This window comes from Acinonyx jubatus, chromosome D2, assembly GCF_027475565.1.
Source record: "Acinonyx jubatus isolate Ajub_Pintada_27869175 chromosome D2, VMU_Ajub_asm_v1.0, whole genome shotgun sequence".
In the NCBI taxonomy this organism is placed as follows: Eukaryota; Metazoa; Chordata; class Mammalia; order Carnivora; family Felidae; genus Acinonyx; species Acinonyx jubatus.
The window spans coordinates 85,693,412-85,702,723 of NC_069393.1; the positions used below are offsets into that span (position 1 = coordinate 85,693,412).

Here is a 9,312-nt window from a genome sequence, read left to right on the forward strand (position 1 = left end):
GGGGGTGCCTGGGTGGCTCAGTCAGTTAGGCGGCCGGCTTTGGCTCAGGTGGCTCAGGTCACGATCTCACAGTTGGAGGGTTCAAGCCCCACGTCGGGCTCTGTGCTGACAGCTGGGAGCCTGGAGCCCACTTCAGAATCTGTGACATCCCCCCTCTCTCTGCCCCCTTCCCAGCTCATGCTCTGTCTCTGTCTCTCAAAAAATAAACGTTAAATTTTTTTTTTTTTAATCAAGAATGAGGCAAAGATACCCCTTCTGGCAACTTCTGTGCACCCTTATGCTGGAGGTGGTCACCTGCCCAGTGAAACAAGAAAAGGGTCAGGTGTGTGCGGTGTTTAGTTTCAGCTCCGTTTAGCAGAAAGCCCAAACATTTGCTTCAACAAAGTAGGAACGGCTCGTGCCCCATGGCCTCCGTGGCCTCCGTGGCCTCCTGGGGTCGTGGGGCCCTCCCTCTGGGAGCTGCACGCACCATCCCGAGTTGCAAAAATGGCTTGAGCGAGGGCAGGGTGAGTGCATCATTCCGCAGTCTACAAATTTTCAAAGTACAACCTTCAGAACAAATAGCACCTTCGGTGTTTCAAGGAAGAGTGTAGCTGTTTGGTGTGGCTTTCATACACGCACCTCAGACACGCTTCCCTCCCCCTTGCTTCCCATGCTGTCCTGCAGTGCTGGTCATGTCAGGCGAATTGCTACACGCTTATTTTTCTGCATGGCCTAATCCACGGAATACAGCACATAATGGAGAATATCAGAAATAGCAAAAACCCTGTATTTTGGTGAAGGAGACGACACTTCTTTTAAAGTCAAAACGAAGGGGCACCCGGGTGGCTCGGTCAGTTGAGCGTCCAACTCGATTTCAGCTCAGGTTTTGATCTCACAGTTCATGAGATCGAGCTCCATGTCAGGCTCTACCTGACAGTGGGGAGCCTCCTCGGGAGTCTCTCTCTCTGCCCCTCCCCAGCTTGTGCTCTCCCTCTCAAAATAAATAAATAAACAGTAAAAGTCAAAATGAAAGTCCCAGAACTTTTAGGCCATCTGACTAGCATTGTGTGTTATCACATCAGAAAACCAGCACAGCCCACATCCTCGGAAATACTATCCTGGAGCCGGGGAGCACGCGCAGATCGGAGCTTGGGGGCCGTGCTGGGGCCGTGCCCCAGTCCAGGAGAGCCTGCCCAGCACCGGGATGGGTCCACGGAGCAGGTCACAGGGCAATTCAGGCGATGCAGAAATTGTGTTAGTATTTACATGTCCATCGTTTTACTTGACAGAAAATAGCATTTCCTTGTTAGGAAACAGCTCATAAGGACAAAAGCACATGTGAGATCGCATGTCCTGGAAGGGACAGTAGACACCAGTCCCATGACCCAGCCTGAGAAGTGCCCAGTGTTGCCTTTTCGGAAGCCTACGAGGAACCTCTGCCCTCCAGACTGCTTCCTTGTGATCCTTGGGATCTGACCCGCTCCACCCTGGGGGCCCACGGACACAGGACCTGGGGGCCGGGCCAGAGCAGCGCCCTCTGACCCCAGCAGGCGCTGCTGTTGCAGGGGTGCCTGCAGCTACTGTAGGTGCCCAGCAGGGGCTCTGAGAGCGCCTGGGCCGGAACCTCGTCACTGCGCCAGCAGGACCCTGACTTCGGAGCCTCAGGGTTGGCTCCCGGGGCTCAGAGGGCTTCTCGTCACCCAGACCGCCAGGCCTATTTGTTATGTCACTTGTTTAATGACACTGATGAGACACCCAGGCTTGGTGGCTGGGTCACCGTCTGCGGTCTCCATGGTCCCACCCCCTGGTTTGGCCCTACCAGGGGTCACCCACAGTCCATGCCATTGCACAGCTCGACCCTCTCTTTGTCCCCTGCACCCTCAAAGGGGTGTGTCCCCCTCGTCCAGTTGGCCTCCCAGAGGCAGGGCTGCTGTCTCTGAGTCCGCCAGCAGCACCTGGGTGTGAAGCACGGAGAGGGCACAGACAGGCGTGGGGCACGACTCTGGAGTTCGGGGATGTGGGTCCTGAGACTGGGGTGGCAGAGGCCCCAGGCCTCTGTGCGTGTTCCCGATGGATGAGCCCTTCCAAGTTGCTCTGGCAAGCTCAAGACCTCCTATGGGGGACACACTGGCTGGAGGAGGGCCTCAGGTCCACACAGCTGGGGGGCCGGGCCAGGACATGCAGGGACCCGAGTCCTCCCTGGGAATGCAGACAGGCAGCAGAAGTCTCGAGGAGGGACAGACGTCTGCCCCGGGGCAGTACCCCTTTCCAGAAGAGTAGAAAGTCTTGGTCTTCACAAGCTGGCTTCAGCCTTGCCCAGGAACAAGGGCACCTGGCTGGGGCAGTGGGGGGGGGGGAGGGGGGAGCCACAGAGCTTTGCTCACTTTTGGGTGGTCTGTGTGCCAAGCCCTGGTCAGATGAAAGGGCTGTCGACCAGCTCAGTGAGGGGACCTGGGCAGAGAACCTCCCAGGTAGGCATCTTCGGTCGGAAATGGTTATGGAGAGACACCTTAGCAAGCTGACTGAGCATTCCTGACTGGGTTGGGGCTGCTCAGCCAGACTGTGTGGGTGGTGTTGGGAGCCGTGTGTGCAGAGCTGTGCTCTGTGGCAAGAGCACCGTTGGGGTGGAGACCAAGGGACGGTGAACAGATGCCAGGCGGTGGGCACCTCATGGTGGTTTTCCTTGTGTTGGTGTCTTGGTCAGCTTTGCCTTGGAGTATCTCAAATGACCACCATGGTCCTCAAACTGTTTGCTAAGTGAGCCTTGTCTGGCTGTACGATTTGGCCCTGACTTTCAGGTACTTCAGATTTGAGCGGATCAAAGTGCTAGCCCGCAGGCAGTGTCCAGACTGGGGGGCATGGCCCCTCGGCCCCTCAGTGAGCTCCCTGTGTGCCATGGCCCCCAGCCACCCTCTCCGGTGTATTTACAGACCTGTGTCCTTGCGGATGGTGCCTGGAGTTGGGTTGTGAGTGTAAACAGCACACTGCAGGGGCAGTGGTGCACACGGGGAAGGTGGAAGGGGAAGGGGCTTCCCGGCCCTGTCTGGTCGCCACTGGTCACCTCAGCAGCTGGCACTTCAGGAACTGGGTTGGTGTCCCTTTAAAATCCATTGTGGGGCACCTGGGTGGCTCAGTCGGTCAGGCGTCCCACTTCGTTCCGCCCAGGTCACGATCTCATGGTTGGTGGGTTCAAGCCCCACGTCGGGCTCTGTGCTGACGGCTTGGAGCCTGGAGCCTGCTTCGGATTCTGTGTGTGTGTGTGTGTGTGTGTGTGTGTGTGTCTGCCCCTCCCCCACTCACACTCTGTCTCTGTGTCTTTCAAAAATAAATAAATGTAAAAAAAAATTTTTTTTTGTTTTAAATCCATCGTGAGTTCTCGTTTTCCCAGAAACCTAGGGAGGATGATGGCTACTGACAGGCAGGTTCAGGTAACGGGACTTTGGGCAGGTTCCTGCGCTGTTTCCGGGGCAGCCTTCGCAGGGGGCAGGGCTGGGAGCCCCCGCCCGCGGTCTGGGCCCCACGGGCTGCAGGGCGGGTTGGGCGGCCGGATGGGGGGGGAGGGGGGCTGCCCCCGCGGGCCCCCCGCCCCCCTCTCCCGCCGCAGCGAGCAGAAAGCGGGCCCTGTGGGTTTTCGTGCCACCACCAGGCGAAGCGGAGTGTTGGGGACGCCGCGCAGTCCGTCCAAACAGGGGACCGTCCTCTTCCAGTTCACTCGGCGCCCGATTCCCGAGTTAACCCCGCTGGTGGGAAAGCAGCAGGCTGGGCCGCGCGGGTGCCTCTCATCCCGCCTCCTCAGACGCGCCCCGCGGGCTCCCCCACCCCGGCCGAGCGCCCTCGCGCGCACCCACCCCCACACGTGGACCCCACGCACGCCCCCAGACAGTAGTTCACCGCAGGCTGCTGGGCACGCCCTACGAAAACCGTAAGTGTGGGGGGTCCCTAAAGTGGGCGTGCGGGTTTCCATGTGGTCGGGACGCCACCAGACCTCATCCGGGGACGCAGCTGGTGAGTTTCACCTAAAGGCCCTGGCTCCAAACTGTCTCCCCCGCGGTTCGGGCCTCAGTCTCGTAGCCAGTTCTGAGCGCCCTGCTGCCCGGGTTAGGGGCGCAGGAGCGCGCCACGGAGTAAACCCCACGACGCCTCACGGTTTGCACAAAACGGGAAGCTCCGAGGGCGCTGCACGAAACCATTCACCGCTTTTCACGGAAGTGTGGGAGGCACGGGGTTTTTAACCCCCGTTTTAAAATGTGTGTAAGGTGCCCACGAGTGCGCTCGAGGCATCGGTCATCACGTGTATCGACGACGGCGGAAACACAAAAACGGAAAAATGAGACACAAAGGCACCGGAGGCTCCGGGAGGCCACCCAGGGCCGAGTTCCGCGCCCGGACGGACGCGGCCGGCGCGCTGGCGCTGGGACCCACGTCGCAGCCCCTCGTTGCCCTAGGACAGGTAATACATGCGGTAGGCAGCGACGGGCGCGGCGACGAGTCCTGGCGCCTGCGGCGGGGAGCCCGCTGCGCCCGCGTACGCCGCCGGGGGGCCGGGCAGGGGCGCGCCCAGGGCGAAAGAGGGCAGCAGCGGCTTGGCCGCCAGCTTCAGCTTCTCCAGCTCGGCCTCCTGCAGCCGCTTGGCCTTGGCGCGGCGGTTCTGGAACCAGATCTTGACCTGCGTCTCGCTGAGGCTCAGGCTGCTGGAGAACTCGGCGCGCTCGGCCACCGACAGGTACTGCTTCTGGCGGAACTTGCGCTCCAGCGCCAGCAGCTGCGCGGTGGTGAAGGGCGTCCGCGGCTTGCGGTTGGTCCTGTGCTTTCGGAGGGCGCAGGGCGGAGGGCTGGGAGCGCCTGGGGGGAGAGACAAGCACAAAGCGGATGCTCCGACGCCAGCAGCGCGCGCCCCTTGCCCACGCTTCCGAACCCCGGCAGAGCCCGGTTACGCGTGCCGGTCGCGGCCCTGAGGCACGACGAGACCCAGAAAGCACTGGGGTAAGAGAGGCAGGCCTCAGGGGGACGGGGCGGGGGGCCCTGGACTCGGGGTCTGCCCTCCAGGGAGGGGGGACCGTGCTCACTCCGAGAAGCGAGGGGCTTGGGCAGGAGGCGGCCGCAAGAACTGAGCGGCGAGCACTGGGGCGAGGAGTTGGCGAAGCGGGAATTAACCGTCGCGGGGACGGACGGGGGCGGGGGGCGCTGGCGCCGGAAAAGCTCTGAGCCAAGAAGCCGCGGGTTCAAGGGCTTCGGGCTCCGCGTCCGGATTGGCGCGCGCGAGGGGGCCCGGGTGGGTTCGGTCTTTTCTTTGCGCGCAGGCCAGGCGCGTTAGTGGCTACTTGGCGAAGTTAGGGGTGCCGGCGGCCTTTCCGCCCTCGTCCTCCCAGCGCGGGCCGGGGCGGGGGCTCTCCTGGCTGCCTGGGACCGAGAGACAGGACACTTACGTGGGGAGGACGAGCGGGCGGCCGGCGGGAACCAGGCCCAGGGCTCCGCGGTGCCCCGTGGCCTCTCCTCCCGGGGCTCGGTGGGCCCCGCGTCCAGCCCGCGCTCCGCCTCCAGCAGCGACTCGACGCTGAAGGGCAGCGGGCCGGGCCCCGCGCGCCCCCCGCCGAACGTCTGGAGCCCAGCGGGGTTCATGCTGAGCGACGCCGGGGCCATGCGCCGTCAGGCGGGCGCAGGGCTGGCGAGGCCCGGCCGGCGCGCCGAGAAGGTGGCTCGCGGCGCGATCGACCCGGGCTTGGCGGCACCCCCGCCCGCGGAACCCTATAAGAAGGCGGTGCCCCTTTCATGCGCCGTCATCCAATCGCCGCGGCCGCTGCCGCGCGAGCCTGGGTGTCCATTGGCTTCGCTGACCTGGGAGGGCCGAAGGGACAGGCAGGGGTGGGCCCGCCTCCTGGGACCCAGTGCCCCTGTCCCGCTCCCAGCGCCCGCCAGCCTCCCCCGGAGCTCTGCGGGCCGGGCCCGCGCTCCTCCGGTCCGGGAGGTGGCCGAGGCACCCCGGGGAGCTCGTGGAGCTGGCCTCGGCTCCCCCACCCGGAGGAATCGACGACGGGTCCGGCCTCGGTGGGGCTGGCGTGGGAACACCGGCCTTGACCGCGCGCGGTTCCTGCGAGGCTGAGCGCGCGGCGCCATCAGAGGCGGGGTCGGCCCCGTGGCTCCCCCGCCACTCTTCTGCTGCGCCCCAGCCGGGATTTGGAACCCTGGGTCCTCTCTCCGAACCCTGGGGGCCGCGTAGGACGGACCCGAACCCGGACTGGCGACTGCTTCTGTCCCCTTGAAGTCGCCTTGGCCCTGGGTGGCTTTTCAGGCACCTGTAGCTGCTTAGCACCCTCCCGGACAGGGCCGCCGTCATGCTGCCCGAGTGTCTCACGGCCTGGGCTTAGGAGCCACCATCGGTGCGGGTCGAAGGGCCCTGGGCACAGGGGCCGGGGGGTGGGGGTGGGGGGGCGACCTCTTACCAACTCGGTCACAGGGCTTGGGACAAGCGCAGAGTCACTGGGTCACTGGGTGTTTACTGTCGGGCTCTCCCGCTCAGCACTTTCTTCCCAGGCCCACCGGGACCTGGGACCAGGGCAAGATCCAGCCGGGAGGGGCCTCGGTGGGTTGGGCTTCCTGGGCGGAGGGGATGCTCCTGGGGAGATAGGACTCCCCCCTCCTCCTGCGCAGCTCGGAGAAGTGGGAGCAGAGGCCCAACAGAGACCTGTCCTTATTCAGGTTCTTTTTCCCAAACTGGACCAAATCTGGTTGAAAAGCCTTCTGTGCCATAACACTGAACCCTCCGTCTGCAGTGTCTCCCTGAAGTTTTGGAACAGGCCAACAGATGGGTTGGCCTGTACCGACTTCTTGTCTGGTTAACATCCCAGAGCACAGAAACAGCAGTGTGAATCAGCATATTTTTAGTTTTGAAAAACCAAAGTTGCTTTAATGAGATCCAGCTTTGGGGGACAGTTAACTGTCTGGCTCAGCCAGAGAAACTCAATTAAAAAGTGTTTTTCTCCATGCAAATTTAGAAGCGGGGCTGAAAGGGCTCTCACACCAGGCTCCAGGGCCAGGTCTGGTGTCTGGGGCCAGGCCAGCGCCTTCTATAAACCAAGACGGATTGCCCCTTTCTAACGTAATAAAGACGTTCCGAGTTGAATGAAGATAATTGCATCATTAAAGCACTTTCTGTGAAGAACTCTCTCAGGGTAGTTTATCTTCAGCAGGCCAGTCCCAGGAGTGTTTGAAGAAGAATTTTAATAAGGATGACAGCCAGCCGCCCTAGCCTGCCCCATGTCTGCCCAGGACACTCTGAAGGTGGCATCTGGGGGGGTGAAGCGGGAGTCTGTGCTGTGGTTCGGCTGGCCGGGGCAGAAGGATGGGGTCTCAGGGCCAACCTCCAAGAAAGTCTTGCCCTTCCCTGTGGTGTCCAAATTGGCGTTTGTCCCCCCTGGCAGGGCAAGGCCGGGCCGGTGCTGACCGGGCCCTTGCCGGGCATGGGCTCCAGCAAGGTGGCAGAGAAGGGAGGGAAGATTTGGAGGCTGGGGGGGGAGTGTCCAGGATCGGACGTGAAAATCCAGACCCCAACACTCCGCACAAACAGGTCTCCAACGCAGCACAGTACCCTCCGCACCCCTGGGGCCTGGCCAGTAGGACAGGGGGTGGTGGACTCACAGGGAACCCCATTTCTGTCAGTGTAATGGCTCTGGACGTAGAAACCCATGTCTCATGTGTCAAGAAAGACTGGACGCTGTCGTTGGCCACCAGGAGGGCTGAAGTTGACTGTGGTCACTTGGCTTCCCAGCAGCCCAGGAGCAGGCCAGCCAGCCGTGTTGTGTGAACAGGAGGCCGGGAACAGCCTCTGGCCGCAGGCCCTTCTTGAGGCCACTGCCCCGCCCCCATCGCAGGTGTGCCCCTGAGAGGGTGGCAAAACCCCACAGACTGTCCACCTCACCCCGCACTTGGACAGACCTCTTCCCAGCTTGAGTGGCGCTGTCTCCCACTGTGATCTGCTCCCACTCTGAGCTGCGAGGGACAGAAGGTCAGGCAAAGGCCACCTCCTTTTGGTGCTGACTTCGGAGGCAATGAGCACATCCTTAGTTCGCAGAAATGAGTGGCAATCACAGAGCCGGAGGTTTGGAGGCCCCGCTAGGAGCTCCCGTGGGGGAATCAGTGTAATGAGATGATTTTTGAGAAGGGATTCATTCTGTAGGGTTTATATGGCCAAGTTCGGAACCGCACCGGACTGAAGCAGAAATGCTGCTCACAAAAGTTGGCGGAGGGAAGTGTTGGCCACTACGGGCATGAGGTCAGGGAAAGCCCATGACATCACTCTTCTGAAGAAAGTCATCTTCCCCTCTTGGATATCGGTGATGCGCATCCAGTCCTTGATGAAAACCCCCAGTGGACTTTCCCTTGTATAGCAGCTGGTGGTAATCAGTTGGCACACAACGGGACCATTGCTCAAAAGACGGGCCACCTGCTGCCAGGCCTCTTCCAAAGGCTGCACTTCCCACACAGTGTCATCTTCCAGGAAAAGCCCTGTTGGAAACCACCATTTGTTCGTCACCCTCTTATGTCGCTGTCGCCAGCAGTATGGCAGACAGCCTCCCATCCACCCTGAAGGGCCCGGACACCCCCTCCCCAAAGGCACGTGTGTTGGGAGTTTGACTTTTTCCTTCTCGACTTGTTAGGAAATTGCTCCAGACGCCGGTGGCACTTTCCCCACAACTCTGGCCACAGGGAGACCAACTGGCGTGAGCTCCAGCGGCAGTGGCACGAGAAGGGGGCAGCTGGGACACGAGGTCCACCTGGAGACGCTCTGGTGTCACGTCACTCAGGGGAGTGTTCTGGAGGGGGATCGTCAGAGGAGAAGCCCATCCTGGTTGAGCGAGCCCTCTGTCCAGAGCCCCTGGCTCCCGTAACTTTGTCCAGGGCAGTAGAGAACGGCCCCTCCAGGGACATCGCAGCCCCAGCTCCGGGCAGCGCAGCAGGGCCCTGGGCAGAGGCGGCGTTAAGATCGTTAGTCACCTGACCTGGAGATGCAGAGACCATCCTGCCTCGTGCAAGCAGACCCAGCCTCACCCTGAGCGTCCTTGAAGGGGAAAGGGAGAGCCAGAGACAAGCACTGTGAGAAGGATGCAGCCAGACGCCGCTGGCCTTGTGGGCAGCTTCTAGAAGCCAGGGGCGGGCTCCAGCAGCCAGCGCCCCCTTCACTCTAGCCCCAGGGAACCATCTGCACTCCTGTTTGCGCTGTTTTACGCCACCCCTTTTGTGGTCACCTGTCACAGCTGTAGTCGGAGTCCAACCTGTCTTCTAAGGCACCTGTCATCACCCTGCCTTTTGTGGGAGAGGAAACCGAAAGAGAGA

The 9,312-nt window shown here is 61.7% G+C and overlaps 1 protein-coding gene across 1 annotated transcript; it reads right to left on the reverse strand.

Moving 5' to 3' along the window:
• Window positions 1-362: 362 nt before the first annotated feature.
• LOC113598097 (homeobox protein MSX-3-like) lies at window positions 363-5,630 on the reverse strand. The gene is made up of 2 exons (XM_027055251.2): window positions 5,409-5,630; window positions 363-4,824 (listed from the first exon to the last, which is right to left on the reverse strand). Exons 1-2 carry the CDS (start codon window positions 5,620-5,622, stop codon window positions 4,424-4,426), a joined length of 615 nt encoding a protein of 204 aa, XP_026911052.1. The 5' UTR covers window positions 5,623-5,630; the 3' UTR covers window positions 363-4,423.
• Between the last annotated feature and the right edge of the window lie 3,682 nt (window positions 5,631-9,312).